This window comes from Crassostrea angulata, chromosome 10 (assembly GCF_025612915.1).
Source record: "Crassostrea angulata isolate pt1a10 chromosome 10, ASM2561291v2, whole genome shotgun sequence".
Taxonomy (NCBI): domain Eukaryota; kingdom Metazoa; phylum Mollusca; class Bivalvia; order Ostreida; family Ostreidae; genus Magallana; species Magallana angulata.
In genome coordinates, this window is record NC_069120.1 from 44,214,768 (window position 1) to 44,240,738 (window position 25,971).

Below are 25,971 nucleotides of genomic sequence, written 5' to 3' on the forward strand. Positions count from 1 at the left end.
CACGTGCTGTGTTATGATTTTAGGGGAAATAATTGCTACGATTGTTGAGGTGGCTCAGGCGATCAAAATTTGATTTTTAGTTTTACGGATCCGCCGACTCTAAAAATTTGCATTTTTTTTTTATTGACTTGCTTCTAATCTAATTTAAATTATTAAAGGTTGAATCTGTGTATATCATCATTAGTGTTATGCCATTTTCAAGTAATGGAAGTCTTCCGAATTTCTCAAACTTCTCTCTATTTTTCTGTTAGAGAGAATTGAAGTCTCCCAAAAATTTTGTTCCAGGTCTGCATTGAAATTACACTTACAAACCAATTCATCCAATGCAAAACAACAGACCCTCAGACCTAGTGTCTGCATGCAGTGCGCACAGTTGGAGTCCTCACAATCGGAGGTGGTAGTGATATATGGCAGAAAGAGTTGCCTCAAAGTACCCGGGCCAGCAGCTGACATGCCTTTTTTTTTTCGTACTCCGACTTGACTTTTCTTGGGAAAAAATTCGTAAAACTAAAAATCAATTATGATCGCCTCACTACACTTTAAATAGTTCCTCATATCAGCAGAAAATTACTTGATATGATAGATAGCATGATGGATAAGAAGTTTATAAGTCAAAGAGGCAAAATGTGCAGTTTTGGATTTAAAAAAAAATATATAATTTTAAACATTAAATTTTCATTCAGTAAACATGAACAAAAACCCCATGATCTGCGATTCATAAGCCTGATACCTGAAGTACTGAGCAAGGACGATATTCAACCAAATAGATTGATACAAACAATTTAACAAAACATTTAAAAGTACATGTATAAGACTAAGTCTACGTGTAGTGAGGTATCTTAATTAAAATGCTTTCTTTATGAATTCTTTTCCAAACGAAGAAACTACATTTAACATCGATAAGATGCATGGTATATTTGCAAAATGATATAACGATTTGGGGAAGAAAAAGTAGATAAAGTGATTATAAATCAGAAGGATTTTAAAAGATTAACCATATAAATACTCAACACATTTCGTTTCAAATAAATCATTTTAACTACAGCGGTCACTTTACACAACCTTTATTGTAAATATATGAAAATACAAAAATCAAACTTAAAATTAAATATTGGTCGTAAAAGTAGATTTGATATCATATTCAGATTAAAAATTTAGACTCTCGTAGCTAGGTTCCTAATATTTTTGTTACCAAACTACAAAGTTTGAGATCTATTAGAAAAATTCATTAAAGTTATCGCATTTGTCAAAAAACAGTTGTACATATATTATGAATAGTTAAAAACATTTCGTATCGGACATACCAGTATCCAATGAGTTTTCGGGGAAAAAAATCTGAAATCTCCTTGCTAACACAATTTCGGCAGATTTCTTTGGTTTGTCACATTGTGACAATATTTATAGTTTCGTATGTACTTATGATGAAATACAAAAAAAAAATGTTGGCCTTGAATTTTGTCACCAGCAGGCTAGTTAACTCAGGAAAAAAATTCGCGCCAAAATTAGAAATCATGCTATTGAGAAGGATTGCAAACAAGCCATCAAGCTGCTTTATTCTGAATTGACTGAAAAACGATAAGTTTATTCATGATATTATCCATGGCCGCTTTGAGGAGATAGGTAAATTTAAATGTCATGAAGATCACGGTATTCTGAACAAGAATTATATTTCGAAACACGTATTTTGAGATTGATGTATACTAACGGCGCATGTTTGCGAGATTAATATTTCTCCTTACCCAAGATAAATAGAATAGACATGTTTTGGAGAGTTCGCCAATGGCGCAAATATCCAACATCTTGGCTGCTGGTGTTAGCTTTCTGATTGGATTAAGTATCGGGCTCGTTCTCCTTATTATCGGACTTGTGAAAAACATCGAAGATCTGATCATTCTAGGTGCGTTATTTTTAGGACTTTTACTGGTTTTAGTGGTGTTTGTTTTAATATCTATTAAAAAGAAGAAGGAGCAAGAGATCGCACCTTTTCCGAGGTAGCTATAGATCCAAAGGACATGTAGTATCATATATGTGCTCAAAACCCGTGACGTCATTGCTTTTTCTTCGTAGAGCTCTCTTAATTGCTTGGTTATCCGATGAATTGATTAAGAGTAAACTCGAACAGACCTTCGGACATTTTTAAATGCCTTGTTGTGCAGGAGAATATTGCATTGGGAATTCGTCACGCTTTGAGATTTTCTATAAGCTTGTAATGTCTACATAGCGAAATCGATTGATTTCAATGATCTGTTTTGAAACACCATGTTCTATTTCCAAATATGTAGAATTTTGTGATGATGACTTCCTTGGATCCGCCAAGCTATGCAAAGTTCCCTGCCCTCGGGGAGGGGAGGGGTAATGTGACAAAAATCAGAGTGACACCTGCTTCCAATGTATGGGAGGGACTTAAACGCGCGAACACTGCCAAGGAGCGACAGAACCGACTGTATACCATCGTGTGTTTGTTGATTATAGGAGCTGTTGTTTTCGGTGGGGGGATCGCCTTGGTAGTGGTAGGCGACCTTGAGGACATTGAAGACTTCATCATCATTGGAGGGCTATTTCTCGGACTCGGTGCTTTGTTTCTACTCTTAATCGCATTAACTTTGTTAAAACCAATCCGAGACAGAAAGAAAATAGCGAATAAAGAATCGACGAAAAAGAGCGTGAACGACAAGAAGGGGTACATAGACGAACAAGATGCGCAGATCGATTCCCCGGACGATGTGAAGAGGCGGCCCAAACCCTCCTCTGATCAGCTTTACGGGTACGATAAGGTCAGAATCCATCTACCCGGCCCGGAAATAGTGCCACCATCAAAACACAAGACGACGCTTCCCCCACCCCCTCCTCCAGCCGTCGCCCATCCGAGTCAGGGGGCGTCTCAAGATCCGCTGATTCTGTCTTTACCGAGGGAATCCACTCTCGTAACGAGCAATATCTCAAACAATACTGTGTCACGTGACAATGGAAAAGTAGTGTTTTATTAATCACTGGGTGTACCACAAATGAACTCAGTGCCAAATATATGAGTATAATTTTATACCGTGTATAATATCAATTTTGTTATTCATCTCTGTTTGATGTTTTTGATAGTTAAATGTATTGTTTCGCCTTTTTCCTTTTAGCTAGTCATTTTGCCACAACTGAAGTTGGGGCGCACGTTTTATTTGTGGAAGTTCAATTTAGTTTTTCTAACCTAAGAATGTTTCATTTCTTGTTTTGCTCAAATACAGATTATGCCACGGCGATTGAATACAATTAATTTAAAACTAGACTTTCTAATCTTGCTCTTTGGTAGCTCTATTCACGAGCGACAGCCGAAAACAAAGAACGAACCTAATCTGGTCCTATTGCATTAATTTTTTATTCTAAATGATTTACATTTACATGTATATAAAATAACCGTGATTTAATCTTAAAAAAACAAGATGTATGAGCTGAAAATGTGTACATTAGTTGTTAAACTCTCAGACTTCATATACAAACTACAGCACTATATAAATAGTGCCTATTTTGGAGGGTAACGGTGTCAATTTCAACATTTACCCTCCCAAACAGGCACTATTTATTTTATTATACTGAATGTCTTAATTTAAGAGAAACTTTTACTGCTTTTACATAGAAATAACCTGAATTTTACGGCGAACCGTACGCGCATAATTTACGCGCATGTAACAATTCGTTGTGCTACCCGTTGCTAAGTGTGTTGCTAACGCTGAGGGTAATAGAACGGATTATCAACTGCGTCCAATCCAATCATATTTCAGTATTTAACATTAAAGTATAATAACACTGAATGGTACCTTCGTTATTTTAAAGTTATGCATAAGATTAGTTTCTTGGACATTTTTTCAAATGATTTCGCATATCCTGAGTTTCGGATAAATTCTCCACGTATTATAGTCTGTCTCAAGTTATTGCTTCCATCGCTTACTGATGATTTTCATAAAAATACACATACCTGTGAAAGAAATGCTGTTGAAATCGATAATCGATAACTTCATCGACAACTTATCATTTTTCACTTATAAAAGTTCACAGGAACGAAACAAAATTTCTTTAATACTGAGATTTGTAATGGGAAATGTTTGCATCTTTTTCCATTCGGAAGTACTCGGGACATCTCGCGCAATTTTTCAACATACATGTAATCATCCGGGCTTATTTAAAATGACTGATGCAATGGAAAATCCCTGTAGATTTTCTATTTTGGGAAATGTATTGAAACCGAAGCGGTAGAGGGGGCGTTTCAAAACAGATAATCTTGACATTTCTCATATTAGTGGATGAACGTTGTTTGAACTTAAAGGTATTTATGATTATCGAAATATCAAGCTAAAAGTGGTGGAAGCAAACACTCGGAGTATAGCTTGTTTATTGTCTTTAACTTGCTTTTGTCCAAGGGTCAACTATAGTATACTATAGTAAATAAATGTGCAACTCTGACTGTGAAAACTCAGGATATGCGAAATCATTTGAAAAAATGTCCAAGAAAACAATCTTCTCCATTACTTAAAATAATTAAGGTACCATTAAGTGTTATTATACTTTCATGTTAAATACTTAAATCTGATTGGTTTAGAAGCACGATATGCCCTGAAGATTTTCTTAATTTTCTGATTTTCTTAGAAACTACAAAGAGTTTTCGAGACAAAATGTAAACTTGGGTTTATTTTTTATATTAAATACGCTATAATTGCTAAACGTAACAGTTTTACTATAACTGGAAATTACCTGCCTCAATGCTGGAAGACATATCAAATGTTGATCGACATTATGATATCTGATACCCTTTTTGATCCACGTATTTTTTTTACGTAACATGTACTTGTGCGGATCCAGTAAAAGAAGATCAAGTAGCAAAATATAACCGATTGGTTTATTACAGTTGGCAAACTGGTTGAACCCGTGGCCTTTATTATTTACTGCAGTAGCGGTAGGGGAGTGTCGGTACATGCATGATAAACAATTTGTGCAGTTAGTATGAATTCGGGAATATCATATGATTACCCCCCCCCCCCCAAAAAAAAAAATGTTTTCGCAGAGCAATAGAGGGACGAAGATGATTTTAACGTGTCTTCTGATGAAAAAAAAAATCGTAAGAATTATAAACAGAAATGGGTGTAATGTGCATTGTGAATTGTAGAATTTTGGATTATTATTAATAGTGTGTTATTTAAGCAAAAGAATAACGATAGGGATATGGGCGTTTAGTTTCACATATAGTAAATTTGGGTCAGCGTTCAGGTAAGCCATTTCATTGTTCATGCAACTAGGGATGTCACAAGTCAAATTCTGTATTAATTAGAGAACAGTGAAGCAAATCTCAAATTTCTTCACATCCTTTTGTGTTAGCGTTAGTCAGAACTATACACAGTCATTTAACTTTCACACATCTTTTTTCTGTTTTATCATACACTACATACCAAAATGAATCATGCAAACTTAGAAATATTACAGGTGTACACATGAAATTTTATCGATGAGTCGCTTTAAATATAGTCCTACATAACCCATACCCACTAGGTGTTTTTATTTATAGTAGTTTCGTTTCCTAGTATTCAGTTCCTTTCATTTCATTAAGTGAATCATTTATACAGTCATTTTTGGTATTTTGAATCACACTGTGTTTTGTGTTTTCCGAAGTTTGAGGTATCGCTATTGAATGTACGAAAAATGCATCAACAATGGATGATAAAACTGCTCATCAGTGTTACTCATTTATGCTGTATCTGTATCAAAGAATATAATGTTGACAAACTGCATATTGTTAGATCGGCAGTTTTATTGTAAAGGTTTACAAAACTTATCAAAAGTAGGTCCAATCTACGCATTTTCAGCCCCTTCAGTTTTGGGTATTTTGAATCTCAGGTGTTCACATTGACAGCACTCGGCATTGAGGGCTTACTCCACATTTATATTGGATATTTTTCTTTTCCCATGCTGTGTAGCTTATTTTACATCCGATTCTAAATCCTCAGAAGTGACCCGCAATACAGTGGCGAAGGTGTTATCAGGCATGTAGCATCGTTTTTGAAAGTGTGTGGGCGGGGGGGGGGGGGGGGGGGGCAGACTCATCCAAAAAATCTTAACAAGCAAAAAAAGGGAAAAGGTCACTTTCCAAAATCCTGAAAACCCTAATCCGTAGGGGGGGGGGGATACTTTCCAATTCAATTCCACTGTTTATTTCCTTATTTTCTATTCAATTTTTACATGGTCACAAAAAAGTGTGGGGGGGGGGGGAGGGGAGGGGGACTCCATGTTAATTCAATTTTTTGTATGTAAATTTAAGAAAATTCTTTGCGCGTGTGCCTGGTTATAGTGTTATAAGGACAGTATTTTAAAGACAGAATTTTTGTGTGACACCGATCCGTTTCTTGACATACCAGTAATATTTTTTTCTGGGATACCAAACAACCAATTAAATACATGAATTTTACATATATTTTGTTAAGTAATTATTCCCAGTCACTTTTTACAACTTAAATTGTAAAGAGTGATTTGCAGTACCCCGAATGACTGTATATATCTTCATCAAGCATACCTTTTTAGTCTAAGTTGTGTGTGTTTGATTTTTACCTTTATTCTATTAGATGAAAATGTTAGCAGTGTGTTGATCTGCGCAAATCTTTGGTAAATGAACTCATTTTTAAAAATGAGTGATATTTTTAGCGGTATATCACATGTCAATTGTTATATCGATCTTTTGAAAATATCCCAGGCGGTTAATTTAATCAATAATATTCATGCCCATTAAACACCAAGTTTTCATGTTGATTTTAATAAAATTCATTTAAAGTCATGAACGTTTTTAAATTGTTTCAAACAGACATCTCTTCTATATATTCACCTCTGTGATATAATCAAAAAGACAAGAAGAGAAAAAAAACCATGTCGATAAAGTGGTAGAAAACTTTCCAGCAGTTTTAAAATGCTCGATAGAAATGTTTTTTATATTCGATCGGGTTCGGTATACATTTAATTCCCGACAAATAACACGAGGTTGCAAAACGTGTTGAGCTGTTTATAAAAAGATTTGAGATAAAAACGTTAATTTTGAGAGAAAATGGTCAAGGTAAAGGTAGAAGATACCAAAGAGGAACCGGTACCAAAAGTTAAAACGGTAAATTTTTGTTATATACGTTAATTTGTTGATTTTACTTTTCATATGGCCATTGACCTGTCTACAGTGCATTGGTATGTGTACTGTGTAATCGGTGAAGTTCAATGGATTCACTCACAGATTTTACTATTCAAAATATAATGAAGTCTTGTTTAGGTATAATGTCTGTTACCTGTATATTTTGGTATCATTGTATTACTGGTCAGTGGTCTGAATTAAACAGTTAAAGTAGACAGGTATACTCTAGGCATTAACAAATACTGCAGGGTATGATATTATATCAGTTTATTTGAGCATGATTAATTTCATACATAAACAAATCACTGATTATTTTTAGACTAAACTTTGTAATGAGAAAAAACTTCAAAAAGTATACTTACAAATGAATGTAATTTCACTGAGTCAGACACAAGAACTGTCAAACCAATAAAACTAAGGAGTTGAATGAATCTCAAATATTTCAAGCAGGGCAAGGGAAAGATTTCAAAAGACAAGAAGAAAAAGGACAAAACCAGTGTACAGGTGATGTATAATTATGGGATAATTTGTCTTTTTAATTAGGCTTTAGGTTTGGATTGATATACTCACCAAATTCCTGGACAGTGCTTCACAATTCCACCCAAACTTCCATTGCTTGTTGAGGAAACAAATTTATTTAAACCAAATGAGACAAGATAAATACAATTAGAGCTGCTAAATGTTGCATAGAAAGTTAAGCACTGATAGGTTTTTTGCAGTCTTCTTTAAGAATGGATGATTTTTTTAATTTACCTGATGTAATGCATGTGGCAGGTGTGTTTCATATTTTTTCCTCAACATCCCAGGGAAGCTTAATGCTGATGTATAAAAGTGCACATTGATGTAAAACTTTCAAATGTTTTTTAGAATTCTTTCGTGTAAATAAGTGTCCTTAATATCAAGCCAAGGGGATCTCAGTCAATATTTGATAAAGGCCTGAAACAAACTGGTTGTTTTGGTCTATATCAATTATTTTCTTATTTAAATGACAATAAACTGTTTTGAAAGACAGTAATGCATTGTATAAGATGTTCTTTTATGAAAAATAACTTACATTTAATGGATTAATGATTTGGTATTATAGGATGACAAGAAGAAATCTAAGAAAGATCCGAAAGTCACAAAGAGTGAAGAAAATGAAGAAGCAACAGTAACCAAAGAGAAAAAGAAATCTAAAAAGAAACCTGAACTAGCAGAAAATGGAGAGAAAGAAGAAGGAACAGATATCAAAGAGAAAAAGAAGAAGGACAAGACAAAAGCTGACAAATCTGAAGAAATGACAGACATATCAGAAGACAGTGTAGTTAAAGAGAAAAAGAAATCAAAGAAAGACAAAACATCATCGGCTAATGGCCACAGTGTGACAGAGGAAGCAGATACCACTGAAAATGTCAATGGTACAACTAAAAATCCGGAGGAGACCAAGAATGGTGCAGAGGTGTCTGAAAAAACAGAGGCAGAGATCCTGGGGGATTTCTCAAACTTCAGATTATCAGATGTCACTGTGGAAAAACTCAAGAGTAAGTGTGCAGCATTTTGAATTGGAAGCATTTATTTTCAGAATATAATTACTGTTCATTTTTTATAAGTGTTGAAAGAAGCAAGTTTATTTACTTATCTTTCTTCTGTTCAAATGATATGATTTTGAAAGAAAATTTGTGTTGAATATTGAATGTACTGCAGTTTTACCGTCTTGTTTTACAGAGCGAAATGTGAACTATTTGTTTCCCATACAATACAAGACATTTGATCATGTCTACAATGGAGAAGATGTAATTGGTCAAGCACGTACGTTTGTTTTCTTTGTTCTACAATACAAACTTTACTTATGTCCAAAGCAAATAAGTTTAGCATATTCAACATACATACAAGATGAATGACTGGTGAATGTTTTTGGTATATACATCATCTGTATTTCTGTTGCTTCTCTCTTTTTGTAGGTACTGGTACTGGGAAAACAGTGAGTAAAATATATGTCAAAAATTCAAAAAGGATTTGTTGAGTTATTGATAGTATTCATAAGTTTTTCTACAAGTAAAATTTCATGGTCATCTTTATTTCTCGCTGAATATCTTTTTTTATATGTTGGACCAGTTACATCTTGGACTGCAATATTGTAACAACTCACATGTTATAAACGTGTTTTACAGCTTTCATTTGCATTGCCGTTGGTAGAAATTCTGCAGAAGAATAAAACCCCAAGAATTCGCAACTGTCCAAAGGCAAGTCCAGATTTATGAGGAAATTTGAAATTTTGAAACAATAAAAAGATAGATATTCACAAATTATAATAGAACTAAGAGACTCATTTCATATATTAACAGGTCATTGCAATGGTACCAACTCGTGAACTTGCAAAGCAAGTTTCTGATGAGTTTGAGTCTATTAGTGATGGACTCAGTGTGGCCTGTTTCTATGGGGGAACTCCATATGAAAAGCAAAGTAAGCAGCTAGCATTTTACTTCACTGAAAAAGCAAAGAACATATGGCATTACACATAGTTTAGATTGTTACACACGAACAACATTTAAAGTTTATCATCAATCTAGAATCCTTAAAAGGAGAGAGTAATAAAATCACCACTTCACTGGTGGCGCTTCCATCTGACAAAGGTCAAACTATAAATCTCAAACCATGCAATGGTTTTATTCAACAGTAAGAGCCATAAGGTCAGGGATCGATGTTCTGGTGGGAACCCCAGGGCGTATCAAAGATCACATAGAGAAGGGTAACCTTGACTTCAAAGGGGTGCGGCACGTGGTCCTGGATGAGGTGGATAGAATGCTGGACATGGGGTTCGCAGAAGACGTGGAAACTATCATATCATCCGCCTATAATAACGGTCAGTACAAACAGATCACAGAGTGTTAAAAACTATCCTCTATGCCTGTTCCACCTATGATAAAATGTTCTACCAATGATAAAATCATACATCCATTCCTGTTCTGTTTATATATGTTAAAACCATTCATCTCTGGGGGTTTTTTATTTATTTGAATTCATATCAAATAACCTTGCAATAATTCAAAAATATCAGTAAGTTTGGATATTACCTTTATGCAGAGTGAATGAACAAGTGTATATAAAAATGGTTTACTTATGTTTCAGGAAGTGGAGAAAACCCCCAGACACTGTTGTTTTCAGCCACACTTCCTTCTTGGGTTCACGACACGGCCAGAAAATACATGAACAAAGATAAGCTGGCTAAGGTCACCCTGGTCAACAGTCAGGAGAACCGGACATCCACCACAGTACAGGTACGTCACAGGTGTCGGGTACAGGTAAACTACAGGTATGTTTCAGGTGTCAGGTAAAGATAATATACAAGTACATCACTAGTGTCAGGTAAGGTTAAAATATCTCCCTGGTCAACAGCAAGGAGAACCGGACATTGACCACAGTACAGGTATGTCACAGGTGTCAGGTTGACTCAGGCACAGGTAAACTATAGGTAACCTTCCTTTAGAAGATGCGATCTTTTATAAGTACCTTTGATGAATAACTTCATATCCTGTAGTAGTTTTAGGATAATATCTAAGTGCTATAATAATTAATGCAGTATTACAGCATTTGAAAAAATAGTTATCAAGATTCATATGAATTCTGGTCTCAAATCATGTCCAGGTGTCTTTAAAAGGACCTAGACACGAACTGAGGTAAAAAAAAAAAATTATGTTTAAAATGGTTTACATGTATGTGTCCATTTTGAATGATTTACCAAAATTTGAATGCTAGAAGTTAGGTTACAAGCAAGATACAGAGGTTAAAATTCATTGTAATATAAACAAAGCACGAATCTTATATTTGTTTACAAATTTTGTAAAATATAACGTTACCATCTCTTGTGACAAAATGACTCATGATAAACAATTTTTACTAATTTAATGTGTTCATAAATACTGTTTTAAAAAAAAAAAGCATCATTTGATTGACATTTATACCAAACAACGTGTATGTAAACAATAACAAGACTCGACCTTTTTTACAAAACAAAGAATTTTGAACACTCTATTGATATTTGACTTTCAAATTTTGATGAAGCATTACAAATATCTATATTAACCATTTAAGACATTAAATATTGAAAAACAAAATTTTATTAAAACTGTTTAAGCTTAAATTGTGTCTAGGTCCCTGTAAGAATGTAAACTACAACTTAAGAAGTATGTCGTAGTTTTTTTAAATGTGTTGTTGATTTCATTTCCAGCATTTGGCGATTCGAAGCAGTTTCTGGGATCGTCCCTCTGTGATTGGTGATGTGCTTCAGGTTTACAGTGGCAAAAATGGCAGAGCGATCATATTTAATGAGACCAAGAAAGAGGCAGACAACCTATCGTGTAGTGAATACATAAAGCAGGACGCTCACGTATTACACGGAGACATTCCACAAGAAAAGAGGGAAACGGTCCTCAAGGTATTTAACAAAGTTGTAACTGCTCAAAGAGGCTATGTAATGAGCAAGTGTTCAGGATTCAGGATATTATAAAACTGAAAAAATAAAAACAGGCAACATGCTACGCAGTAAATAACCCAATCAAAATAAAAATCAAACAACATTGAATACACATTTTATTGAATGTTTGTTATTCCTTGTCATTTTGAGATTTTAACAAAATCTTCTTAAGTTTGAGATTCTTCATTTTAAACCTGATGAGGAATGGCATCATTTCCTCTAGTTTTCATTTTGATTTCAAGTTGAGCTGAGTGTGTATAGTTGTAAGAAATACTTTACCAAAAATTCATTAGACTTTTAATTACAGGATCTATCAACCTTAAGAATTAAAACATTTGTCTCTTTCACTTAGTTTTTCATTACGATAATATTTACAAGTCCAATTTCTGTCCTCAGAGTTTCAGAGAAGGGAAGTTTAACGTGCTGTTGACGACGGACGTGGCAGCGCGAGGACTGGACATTCCAGAAGTGGATCTGGTCATTCAGTGTAATCCGCCTGAGGACGTCGACTCTTACATCCACCGCTCCGGCCGAACAGGCAGGGCCGGGAAAAACGGAGTCTGCATCTGCTTCTACAAACCAGAAGAAGAGATGAAATTAGCCAATGTCGAGTACAGAGCAGTGAGTGCTTTACAATTTAGTAATCCTCTAGTAATCATTCAGACTGAAAAATTTGGTTTTTTGTTCTTTGGTAAGATTTTCATTTGGTTTAATATTAATGTTTAAATTGAACAGAAAATCAAGTTCAAGAAAGTGTCTGGACCAACCAAGGAAGACATAATCAGTGCCTCTGTAGAGGATGCAGTGAGGTAAGATACTGTGTACATTATACAACTCACAATACAGGCTCAAAAAACATCATTTTAAACCAGATTTTTCAAAGTAAAAATCTGGTTATTGAAATGGTGAAAATGGCAGGCGGGCAGGCTGCTGCCAAAAGGGTACCCTTATTGTACGGATAACTCCTCCTACAGTTTTCAAGATAAGTTGTTCTTTTGAAGATCAATTGAACATACTAGTATATCAGAGGTGTGCATATTGCTAGGATTTTGATTTCTGATGATTTCTGAAAAAAATACCAGCTGTTGAACTTTGTCATTTTTTATCAAAATATTGCATATAGGGTACCCCTATTGTACGTATACATGTAACTCCTCCTACAGTTTTCAAGATAGGGAATTGTTCTTTTGCAGATCAATTAGACATATACCAGAGGTGTGCATATTGGTAGGGTTTTGATTTCTGATGATTTCTTTTAAAAAAATACCACCTGTTGAACTTAGTCGTATTTTGGCAAAGTATTGCATACAGAGTACCCCATTTCCCTTGAGTGTAGTGTTCATCAGTTCATGGTTGACAAATGGATTATAGATAATGTTCACACAGAAGAAACCCCGGTTTGCTGTCACATTGAAAGCTTTTCTCTTGTTGGAACTTATTTCAATAAATTGGACTCTGAATAAGTTAAAAATCATGTAAGAAAAAAATTCCTATAACCTATACCATATTAAACTCCTTAATTTTTGACAAAATCTTGTTTGAATTATTTATTGGTACATTAGGCCAAAAAATTAATCATTAGTTTCTAGGGCCAAAATTAAGAAATGTTGATTAGGCAGGCAGGTTTTTTTATAACCCATCTGTTAATTATTTATTTGTGTACTCATCAGCAGATATTCATCAAACTGATACACTGGCAAAGGTTAAATATTTTTTGTTCATTTTGGTTAAAACTGTGTCTGTTTCCTTTTCAAAGGAAGAGTTTTTGCAGATGAACAAACATGACAAATGGGATATGCCTGTGCTTCATTTTGCAGCTTATCTTTTACTTCCACAGTAATAACACAAGTCTGAACGTAAATATGGCATTTTAGAAGTTGAACATGTCTGTTATAATATTTGTCAAAAAAGCATTTATTTGGGGTATTTTGTTATCTACTTTAGTGTCTGGTGAACATGGCAGAAATTAAGGGAAAGTAAAAAATAACAAGTCCAACTTTTCAAAGTAGTCATCATAAGTTTCTCATACAATACAATTGTCCATTATTCCTGCTACTAGGCAATACATGTATCACAAAATCTTCAATTTCTCAGCCAAAGTCATGTAACTATCATGTTTTCATTGACAGCGACTAGCATTTATTCTGAGTCATCTAAGCATTTGTTTACATTGATTTCATAATGGAAACCCATAAATGATATAATGTGAAAAAATTAGAAAAACAGCAATTAAAAAGTTTGATGCGGCGATAAATTTACTGATGCGGGGGTGCTTGAGAAACAAATCATAAATTTTTTGAGGCCTTATATTTCTATTTTTATGAAAAAATATAACATCCAGTTGATTATGCTTTAAATCCTGTACAGTGTTGTTTTCTAAAGTTATATCTACCAGTATTAACAACAATACCTTGATTAAACATAAGGATTCTTCTTAATTAAGATAATTTCAAACTTTTCCTTTATACTATAATCAAATCTTTCAAAGCAGAATTCTTGGACTTTAAGTGATCTGATTTGATGTCTTTACAGTCTTAACTTTTGTACAACAGTACATTTATTTACATGTGTACAGTGATTGTGATCGTACAAGTGCTGAGATACTATTGGAATTATGCTGATATTATTGGGTCATTGTTTCCTAGATTTTTAACAGTTCCAGTAATGATCGATTAAAATACAAGCCCAGCTTCACGGTATGAAAGAAATTTTGGGTTGACTGCATGATAATACCTGTTTTACTTAGTTCTTGTATTGCTGTTTTGATGAACTAAAGAACAGTTCACACCATGAAAATATAGTTTCCAGTTTGTTTAATATGAGGCCGTGTTTTTAAAAATATTTAAATTGTTAATTCAGAAGATTGACTTTGACTTGTAGTAATGTTTAGATAGATAGTTAAGCTGTCCAATGAGATATTAGTGATCTCATAAGGAGAAGCTTATAACAATATTTTTCCATGAGATTTCTCTCTGATTTTTCCGTAGATCTATAGAAGGTGTGCAGTCTGAGACATTGGATTATTTCCGGTCGTCGGCAAAGGAACTGATTGCTGAGCGCGGAGCAGAGGATGCTTTGGCTGCTGCCCTCGCGTTGATATCAGGATCCACAAAAATCACCTCCCGCTCCATGCTCTCCTCAAAAGAGGTAAGACCTTGGGCCACAAACAAATGTTTGTTTACTGTTGTTGAACAAATCTTAAAGAACAAGTGCACTTAAGCTATAGAGAATGGGCCCTTTTTCAGTGCCGTTTATATGTAGAAAATATCATCAAATTGCTTTTTTCTCCTAATAGTTAAGCACTCATGGATACTTCTGATTTATATGCACGCTTAAATTTACCAAAATTAGAATACAATTAAAAAAATTGAGGATTTTTAAATGCCTATAAATAATCTAAATCCGGAAAAATCGAACCGAACCTACTTGAATTGTGTCTATTTAAATCAGAGGGAGGAGACATTTAAATCAACATTGCTCTGTTGGTGGATCGATTGGCGCGTTTGCTGAATTATACTTTATGCATTATTTTACGTCTGAAAAAAAATCGAATGAAGCTTTGAAGTTGCATATTACCATAGTGACAAACAAATATTCCTGACCATACAAAGTTGAAGGAAAGCGATCTAAAACGTGTCAATGTTTTACAGTGAGCACATTTGACAAACGTTTACCTGGATAGAAACCACGTGATTGTTTGAAATAATTTATTCCATGCGTGAGTTCAAACATGGGTCACGCAGGTAATAGATTTCGCTTGCTATAGGAAAAACCTTGAAATTTTCATACGTTTTTCATTTTTTAGGTACCAGCCTAACCGAGTACAATCTTCTTACTTTCACAGGAGTTTACTAAATGTATAATGCGTATATTGTCTTTTCCACAAGTTTGTACTCGGTTAGGCTGACAGTAAACAAAGGCTTTAAAATGAATGCCTGTCCTCGATTTACTATACAAAATCACGAATGTCTGCTGACCCCTACTATGTTTTAAAGCTTCGTGCTTTATATAAACAATAATTTCAGCGCTAAAACTTGTTAATTCTTATGGAATAGATATCAATAGATAATGTTAAGGAAAAAAATATGCTTAATTTGATTCTTCATTTTTTCACTTTTCACCGGGGCCCATAAGTGCACTCGTCCTTTATTTGTAGATATTTTTTTTCATATGTTTTTATACAAGTGAATAAAAAATATCCATTTCCATTCAATGCAATGAGTAATTAAAATCAAAATGTAAAACTGTGGAACCATTTTTTTGATGGGGGGGGGGGGGGGGATTATATTGTACCCAGTATGCTGCCAATATGTCAAACAGTGTATTATGAGTTTCAAATAATTTCATTTTCTTTTTTACTTCAGTTCAGTTTTAAAGTGTTATTTATGAAAAATTTTAGGAAGAATTCCTTTACCATGCCTTTTATTTCTAACCTGTAGCAGTAAACAAGCATGTTCACTTTAGTTTGAACTTATCACTTAAATTGGTAATATTGGTAACTTAAAGTGTTAAATCATTTCAGTGCATACACTTCTTGGGCTTAAAGCTGAACACGATTTGTAAAAGGCATTGTCATCGCCGCTAACCCTACAACTTCTATATAAGTTGCAGACCTCTTAACAGTTCAAAGTATTTGGTTGTAGAGGTCTTACTTGTGTGGACGTACATCTTGCATTGCTGTGTAACTTGTTTTGATGAAATAATCAAAATCTCATTTTTATCAAGCTAGGAGAATACAAACATAAAATACACAGTATATAAAATATGTATCCTGTAAATGGTACACAGTTTCTTGACAAACCTAAAAAAGTCGAGCTCTCAGTATAAATTAGTTCTCTGGAGTTCAAAGCAATTAATTTGAAGTTTTGATATAAACTGTTCAAAAGAAAACTGGAACTTAAAAATCTCAATGATAAAGAGTTCTGCTGTATGTATTACATATGTTGCTCTCTAAGAAACAGCTTGACAATCCATGTTGATGAGTTTGTATTGGATAATTACATTTTGTACACAGAGCAATTGTATGTAATTCATTATGCACTTCATAAAGATAAATATCTTTAACTGGCAAATGAACTTGAATACTACATGTGGTATGAAAAATAGTAGATTTGAAGTTTGTCACAAGCTCAATTGATGTGTTATCCTGAAGTGTTAACTTATAGATCAGAAAATGGGTTATCATGGTAACTTTTCCAAATTTGAAACAAATCCCATTTGGATGCTGTGTTTTAGATAGAAAATTGTTCTTGATAAAAATCAATCATTTTTTTTATTTAATTGTAAACTGGACTTCTTTGTAAATTTATTGATTACTTAGTATTTGTTTTCATGCATGGAAGCCAGCAATTGTTTCCAACTCATAAATGATTTAAAGACAAGCTATTGTAGATTTTTTTAATCGAAACATTTGCTGAAGTTTACTCCATTTTATTAAGGTCTTACGTTTCCAACGGAAGACCTTATAGTGATTGTAGTGTTTCTTCTTATTTTTTTCCCCCTTTTTTTTTGTCCACAAGAAATTTCAGAGATTGCTGGATAGATTTTCTTGAAATTTTTAGGAGTGATCGAGAATGATAATATCTCGAGGCGTTTTTTAAATTTTTTCAAAATTTATTTCCGGTCGTCCATTTCCTGTCCCGCGTCAAAAAAACCTTGTTCCCTCGAGATCTCAGAATCGGCAAACACTTGGAACATCTAATCTTTGTGGGATGATAGACCTATATTTGTAGATGTGTTTAAATTATTTGATTGTTCGTCGTAACTGCCGGTCGTCACCAGAAGCACTTCGAAAATATTTATTTTTACGCATTAAATTTCTTTTCCATAGAATAAATATATAAGAATAAATCTATACAGAGGTTATCTATGCGAAAAAATTCTACTTCCAGTGAGATATCTCAATTATCTTAGGTAGCTTTTCTAAAACACATCCTTTGATATTTGTATATAGTTTGATAAAGAATAATGTACAAAAAGCAAGTATACAAGAAATATTTAATACAATTTACATTGAGCACTTCGGTTTGTCCGTTTCCTGTCCCGAGACAAAAAATCTTATTTCAACGAGATATCTAAAACGGTAATGACTTGAACAACCAAACTTTGTGGGATGATAGACCTATGTATGTACATGTGTTAACACTATTTTGTTTAATCTGGCGTAACTTCCGGTCATCACAGGAAGTACACACAATTTTCATTTTTTAAAAATAGTTTGGTTATTTAGCATGGAAGTAACATTTAAGCTATAGTAATACAAAAGGTCATCTACACATGGTAAAAAACAAAAAAGTATTTCTTCTGGTGAGACATCTCAAATAATTCAGGTAGCCTTCTTTTTTAAAAACAAAGTACCCACAAGATCTCAGAAACTGTGAGAGATCAAGACACAAAACTCTCAGAAACTGTGAGAGATCAAGATACAAAACTTATATGGATAATGGACATTTGATTGAACGTGTGTTTAACAGGTTTCATTTGGTCGTCCGTCACTTCCAGTTCTCACTCGAAGCGTTCAAGCAAAAGAATTTTTTTTTTTCAACTTTAGATTTTTTTAAACATTTTCCTCAACGTGATGAACAGTAACATACCGTAGGTAAATGTAATAAAATATATACTTTCAATTTCTTTAATCACTTCCGTTTCTTCGTTTCCGGTCCCGAAACAAAATCCTTTTCTCAAAGTGATATTATAACTAACAAAAACTTGAACATCGGAACTTTGAGGAAAGACAAAACAATGTATGAAGTTATGTTAACTATGTTCTGTATGATCTGCGTAACTTCCGGTCGTCACAGAAAGCACTCAAAAATTGACATTTTGTCTTTTTGTTTTGTTTAACGTAGAAATAATTTCTTGGGAATTCCTTTACAGTATATATTATATCACTTTTTCTTTTCACAAGAGAAATGGATTTTTATGTACAGATTGATACATGAGGAACGGAAGACCTTTTTTTTGCTATAGCAACAAGAGTCTAGTTATTATTTTATTTTTTTTCCTTTTTTTGTCCACAAGATTTCTCAGAGATGGCTGGATAGATTTTATTGAAATTTTCAGGACTGGTAGAGAATAATATCTCCAGGCGTTTTTTTTTCATTTTTTCAAAATTCGTTTCTGGTCGTCCGTTTCCTGTCCCGCAACAAAAAGCTAGTGACATTGAGATCTCAAAAACGATAAAGACATGAGCATCCAGACTTTGTGGGATGAAAGACTTATATGTGTAAATGTGTTTAAACTATTTTGTTTTGTTTGTCGTAAATTCCGGTCATCACCGGAAGCACTTCAAAAATTATTTTTTTATGCATTTTATTAATATATGTATAACACAGAATTAAAATTTAAGTATAAACGCTTACATATGACATCTCTCCGATGATGAATAAACAAAAAAATTTCTTCTGGTGAGATATCTCATATACTGTAAATTCCTTATATTACGCGAGTTCTTAATTCAACGATGCTGCTAGTTTGTATCAAATCGCGGGAATATAAAATCGCGAACGTTGAACTTTTCTCCTCATTTCTTATAGTTTTTAACTCTCAGTAAATAATGGCGAGATTTTAAAATCCGCGAAGGATGCTTCTCACGATTTTACGCGGATATTAATTCCTCGTGTTTAATTAGGAAATTACAGTATCTCAGGTAGTCTTTTTGAAACAAATATTGTAACAGTGAGATCTCATAGACTGTAAGTGACCAAGACACGAAACTTACATGGATGATAGACATTTGATAGAAGATGTGTTTAAAAGCTCTCATTTTGTCAACCGTCACTTCCGGTCCACACCGGAAGAGTTCAAACAATTCAAGTTGTTTAAGAATTTAACTGTTTTTGTTTGACAATGTAAGATAAATTGATAGCCAATAAAGTCCCGCTGTGTAATGTTTAAGAAATACTAACTTTCATTTTCATCGAACACTTCCGTTTGTCCATTTCCTGTCCCGAGACAAAAATCCTTGATTCCTCGAGATCTCAAAAATGGTGACAACTTGAACAATCAAACTTTGTGGAATGATAGACCTATGTATGTACATGTGTTTACACTATTTTGTTCTGTGGTGTAACTTCCGGTCGTCACCGGAAGCACTTCAAAATTTTGGGTTTTTTTCATATTTTATTCATTTTACCTAAAATGAAAATATCAGTAAACAATCTAACATATGTCATCTATATAATGTTAAATTAGCTAATGAATTTTACTTTCGGTGAGATATCTCAAATATCTCTATGTAGCTTTCCTTTTTACAAATTTGATGTCCACCAGATTTTTGTCACTGTAAGTGATTGAGATGCAAAGCTTTCATGAATGATAAATATTTGATCTGAGATGTGTTTAACGGGTTTAATTTTGTCAAATGTTTTGTTTAGTTCGACGTTACTTCCGGTCATCACAGGAAATACTTCAAAAATTGATTTCTTTTTCATTCTCTTTCTTTTACAGGGAAGTGACGTCTGGATATATCATTCACAATAATTATCACATCCACTATTTTTTCTATGTGAGAGAAGCATTGTCTTACAGTTAAACTGTCACGTGTATATCAACACGGAAGACCTTTTTGTTGCTTTTGCAACAAGAGTCGAGTTTCCTATATTTTTGCAGAGAACAAATGTTTGAATTGTAAACATCACTACATGTATTGATATACGTATGCTGTCCTTGGTGGATAAAATCATTAGGGAAGATAACTTGTGTATTATGTATTAAACTAGCCTAGTGTGGGAGTTATCCAACTTTGATCCATGAAACATAGTTTGCATTTATTTCCGTTCCAGATTGAAAACAAACAGAATGATAGGATCATATAAATTTGATACATGATAATACAATATTGAAATCTTCTATATGCATAAAGAACAGCAGATTTTTATTCAAAGTCAAGATTTAGACATGAATAGTTGTGATTTTAATGATGTATAGCTCCTTTTCTATAAATAGATGGAAATTCTCTCGTGTTGTTTACACGATTTTTAAAAATAGGTCACACGTTTCATGTTTAAGGTCAAGTATAGGTGCATATTGTATGCAAAAATGCGCTTTTTCTGTGCATCTTTAATTAGTCTAAATTCCAGCGACCAGCATGGAATTGTTGGATCGAGGTGGGCGCTAAATGCAAAATTAAATAATAATCCAGAATTTTCCATTTGAACTTTCAAAGGCGTCCTTGCTTTGTACTGGGTAGAGGAAACAGATCGAAGTGCAAACTGTGCACATTGTGGTTGGCCTATCTCTTTATCTCTGTCCAGGCCTGTACTGTAATCATACAAGATACACTGGTGGTGTGCTAATCAAGCCCGATTACCGGGTCCTCATAGCCTGCCAAGCTGGAGAGAGCAATCTACAAAAGTCTTTTCCTTATCCCCAGGATCTGTTAAACACCAAGAAAGTCTGGTTATTGCTGTCTATTAGCAACAAAGTTCTCAAAGAGAGAGAGAGAGAGAGAGAGAGAGAGAGAGAGAGAGAGAGAGAGAGAGAGGGGTGTCTCCTTTCCATTGATTTTATCTCCCCTTTGTTGGACTTCTAGAAGCTTATTGGTGACATTGCAGCAGAGATTTTTTAGTCAGCATGTTTAATCAGCTACAGTTCCTGTGCAGCACATTGCCTGAGTATAGGGTTACTCAGGTTTTTTTTGGTTTTTTTCTGACTAAATTTCCAGGCATTTGTTATTTGGTGCCCCACATACCATCTTGATAATATGTTGTTATCATGAGTAGTTTGTACTCTTAAAATGTATTTTATTTATTTTACCCCTTTATAGATAAATTGTACACTGTTGTACTTTGTTGATTAGTCATTACTGATGGGATATTTTTGTTGTTGTTATGTCCTTTGCAATCTAATCCATATTTACATACCTTGCATACAGATAAAACTTATAAAAAGGTAAACATTGTAATCTGATGTCAGAGTAGCAAAAAAAAAAAAATCAGGGTCTTGGTTTATACAAAAGTGTAATGTACTGCACTGACTAAAAATTAGAATACACCTACAAATAATGCCTACAAATAATGCCAAATCAGTCTTTGCAAGGTTCTTTATCTATTTTAGTTTCAGCTTTACCCGGTATTCAGATGTCTCCTTACCGAGTTTTTTTTTTATTTCATGAAACTTTTAAATATAAGTAATAGTAGACATGAATAACTTGTTTAAGAAAATATTTAAATTTAGATTCTTTTTAGTGCTTAAATGAGTAAAAAAAATTAACTTTGTATACTTTTGTGGACACTGAATAGTTACCTATGCCGACTTACAGAGGTAAACAATAGGTGTCGGCTGTCGCCAAGGCGTGACGTCAGCTAGTTTCGGATCCTTATTACCTGAAAGTACCTGTGTCCCAACTAACAATGCAGAAAAAAAATATGTCAGTTATTCTAGGCGGCCATGACCCTACCTATAATGTGTATCTATATTGTATTGTATTATACCTGTGGGAGAAAGGCACGTGTTAGTGATCTTTTTACGTAATAATCTATTCGTGCAGTTCTCGTTCAATAATATTATGCAGCGAGTAAACACTGCTCTGCTAAGATCCATATAAACGCTGACAAAAGAAATGCAGGTTTTTAATATTAGATATTGATCGAAATCTGTTCTCAGTGTCCAAAAAAATATACATATATATTGCTTGCACTAAATACGTCTGGAAAGTTTATAAAAGGTAGCAATATCCCCATCACTAACACGTTATATAACCTGGGATTTTCCTTAGTCCATATATAATTTCTGAAATTTCTGAAAACGGCTTTATCGCGTTAGACCACAATGAACATAAAACATCGAAATATGAGGTCAGCAGCTATCTAACTGTATTTCTCTTGGTCGATGTTTCAAACTTACAGCTATTTTGTCGGACTGAGGTTGGGTGGGACGGGGTACTGCTGTACTATGGGTCAGGTGTGTGCTTCAGTAGACATATAATAAGGGCGAAGTTTTGTCGGCATAAATTCAAGGGCATTAAAGATTTTCTAAAAACATAAAGTAACAAGATAGGTTCCGTCACACGAAACGGAGATTTTCCACTGCTTAAGGTCAGACGACACGTTCCTCGAGAATTTTTTTTGTATCTCCTCGTAATAAAGAGTTCCGATAAAAAATATTAATTTTATAATTACTTTAAGAATGGTCAAAATTTACTTGGATTTGTGTATGTGTCTAGTTGGTCGAGTGGTTAGAACCGTGGCCGCTCACTTCCAGTAGGTTCTAGAGGTCGTAAGTTCAAAGCCCCACCCCGGCGGAGATATAGTTCTACTATAGTGATTTTCGCTGTGCACTAGATGTATTTATTTTTATATCAGCAATTCAAGTGTATTTTCATTGAAAATATTTCAAGAAGATTATATAAGATATTGCATATTGTAGTATTTTGCAGAAATGCCTGGTAAGGTACCCTAATTTTTGGCAAGAAGGCTTGTCAAAGTAGTATTAAACCATTAACAAATTCCTGCAAAAAGTTATCTAAAATTGAGGAACGTGTCGTCTGACCTTAAACTATATTTTTAGCAACGTAAACAAATAGTTCTGTTCTATAAATAGCACTTCCAACCAGTCTAGCGTAAGGTTGGTTTTCAGAAAACGCAGTCCTCGTTTCTCGGTATATGAAATCGATACCTGAAGGTTCGCCAGGTAATCGGCATGTGGGAGAGGAAAAAATCCAGGTGACAGCACCTAAATATAGCGCAGTGACTAATGCTTGTTGTGGAACTCTCTATACAATTCAAGAATCGCAGAACTCTGCATTTTTTATTATTGATTTATTTAATAACGGTGCCTGGACATTTCGGAATATAACTATTGAGAGTTACTAGTATAAGGGACAATATTAAATATACATTGCAAACCATGCTTTTGTGGCAGAGGCCTGCGGGTAATGATTGACTTTAACGCTTTAAATAAAAATATCAACCTCATACTATAAAATATTTGCAGGTTACAGTCACCAATGAACGGGGCACGCGATTTTGATTTTTGAATTTCTTTTTTTATCTGAATTTGTAGGGTTTTACAACGTTTTATTTGAAAACGAACACGGAGATACAGCGCAACAATTACGTGTACCGGGCCCTGGAGAGGTGTCTACCCAAGGACCTGGTGGAGAAGATCCGATGGCTGACCCTGTGTAAGGACAGAATGGTAAGTGTCGAGTACAGAATCTCACAAAAATAGTCACATACAGAACCTTACAAAAATAAAGACATAATTACGAGTGTCAAATACAAAACCTACCAAAAAATAAAGACAGAATGGTAAGTCTTATATACAGCATCTCACAGAACAAGGCAAAAATAGTCGAGGACAGTTCTGTTCATGAATTCTTTTGTGGGTAAGTTGGCGGGGAAATTTACGTGAAACTTTCATAGGTTAAGTTTTAAACAAAGGCTACGACTTGATATCTTTGATTTATGAATACCCAAGTGTTTTAATGCCATGCATGGTCAAACAAGTAAGTTTTGGGGATCCAAGGCGGCACAGTACATCACTGTTTTAGTGGTAAAGAATATTGGCCAACCTATATATGCACCTTATTGTAAGTTTCCTTATATTGAAGGCATCAGTTGGAATCCAGCTAGATCTTAGATTTGATATTGATTTTTAGCAAATTAATACTTTCAAATACCCGTGGTGTTTCTGCGTGAACTTCGGGTCAGGTTACTCTAGGAGCATGAAATCCAAATCCAACGTGACATTGTCTGTCATGACATATCCTGGAAAGGACCCAAATCTATTTCAATGATTGATCAACTTATTTTATCTTCTTTTTAATAGAGCCAACCTTTATTGTCTCTTTTTGGCGGAGTTTTGAAGGAGCTCTTAAGTATAGAAATCATGTATTAACAAAATCATTACAAGGTTACCTATGGAATACGGTTAATAATAGAGCTTGCTTGAAAATTTGAGTTTCAAAACAGTATCCCTGTGTTGTATAGAATGGTGCATTAAAGGTACAATGTATGGGTTTTAACTGGATGCCATAGAGTGCGTGTTCTACCCGAATTGGTCTGAACTATTTAATTAGGACCTGGGTTTGAGTATGGAGACAAAAACACGAGCGTCAAAACATCAAGTGAGACACCCTCATTGCCATGGTCTATGGTCGTTAGTTGGGACGTACATGTATGGTCTAACGCAGGATATTAAAGATAACGTATTCACACACACACAAACATACTAGAATATTGTACTTTGACACATATTTCATGTACCGCATTGAGACAGATTAGAGGAGATGAAAAAAACCAATTCGCCCACGAATAAAACAGAGGGGATCAAAGATCCGATTTTGTTTACATATCAATAATTTTATCTTTACAGGGAGCTGTGTTTGATTTTCCCTCGGAGTGTGAATCTCAGGTCTTGAATTATTGGACCGACGGGAAATTTGATACCCTGTGCAAGGCCACAGAACTGCCTGAATTACAGGAAAAAGAAAGACCCTTCTCCCCAGGGGCCCGTGGCGGCAGGGGGAGGGGGTCGTTTGGGGGGCGCAGCAGAGACTTTTCCAGTTACAACAACAGATCTAGAGGGGGTTTTGGCGGGAGGGGGAGTTTTGGCGGTAGAGGGGGCTTTGGGGGGAGAGGGAGCTTTGGTGGCAGAGGAGGGTTCAAAAGATCAGGTGACTTTGGTGAAGCAAGTCCGCAAAACAAGAAAATTCGTTTTTAGAAAAAGCATACGTCACACTTATTATATGATGTGCAATAAAAATCTTTTTAGAGTCCTCTGTATTGTTTGTTTTTTATGCTGCAAACACAAGGAAATTAATTGGCCAATCTGTGCACTACATGCAGAAACTTCGCAGTTATATGCGTTTTGCTTTGTGCAGTATTTGGTTCCACAAAAGAAGTGCATTGTACGGGAAATAACAGTCACACGACTAGATTACGATTTTCAGAAATACATGAACATTGAGATAAGAACGTTTACCCAGTGCATGACTTCACTCGAGTCTAACACAAACACCTGTAAAAATCGGTCGCCCAATATATCATCTACCCCTCCGTATTGTGTATGCATAATAAAGTAAAAAAAAATATTCATAAGTCGTTTTCATCGTCAAATGTCATTGAATCTGTTGATGTTAACAATTCTGTAGTGAATGTGCATTGCGTGAGATTCAGGTTGATCCACATGCGTTTGTTTCATTCGTTCGAAGCAAGAGCTTGTTGTAAGGCCTTGGCTTGATCCGAGGGTCTAGTACATTTTGACCCCAACCCAGACACCAAATGACCGATTAGATATTTACGTGTTGGAAGAATAAATATTCTCGAAGAGACGTAAAACATATCTCGATGGCTGCTAAACAGAACATAAAATATTGTAAAAAGATCGACAATTTTCTAAGGTAGTTTGCTTACAAACCTGGTGTAGTTCACCC

At 34.5% G+C, this 25,971-nt stretch overlaps 1 protein-coding gene across 1 annotated transcript; it reads left to right on the plus strand.

Annotated features, from left to right (window-relative positions):
* The first annotated feature begins 6,964 nt into the window (after positions 1-6,964).
* On the plus strand, positions 6,965-25,317 carry LOC128165222 (ATP-dependent RNA helicase DDX50-like). Its single transcript, XM_052829512.1, has 15 exons — positions 6,965-7,123; positions 7,592-7,645; positions 8,226-8,661; positions 8,846-8,929; positions 9,082-9,101; positions 9,292-9,363; positions 9,466-9,583; positions 9,798-9,983; positions 10,250-10,398; positions 11,349-11,555; positions 11,991-12,215; positions 12,330-12,403; positions 14,582-14,741; positions 23,598-23,732; positions 24,912-25,317. Exons 1-15 carry the CDS (start codon positions 7,067-7,069, stop codon positions 25,257-25,259), a joined length of 2,325 nt encoding a protein of 774 aa, XP_052685472.1. The 5' UTR covers positions 6,965-7,066; the 3' UTR covers positions 25,260-25,317.
* The last annotated feature ends 654 nt before the right edge of the window (positions 25,318-25,971 follow it).

Excerpts from the sequence above, each read along its gene's own strand:
- LOC128165222 (XM_052829512.1), top strand. The coding sequence starts at position 7,067 with ATGGTCAAGGTAAAGGTAGAAGATACCAAAGAGGAACCGGTACCAAAA. Across the intron at positions 9,984-10,249 it reads ATCATCCGCCTATAATAACG|GAAGTGGAGAAAACCCCCAG; the intron begins GTCAGTACAAAC and ends CTTATGTTTCAG. Across the intron at positions 12,216-12,329 it reads CCAATGTCGAGTACAGAGCA|AAAATCAAGTTCAAGAAAGT; the intron begins GTGAGTGCTTTA and ends TAAATTGAACAG.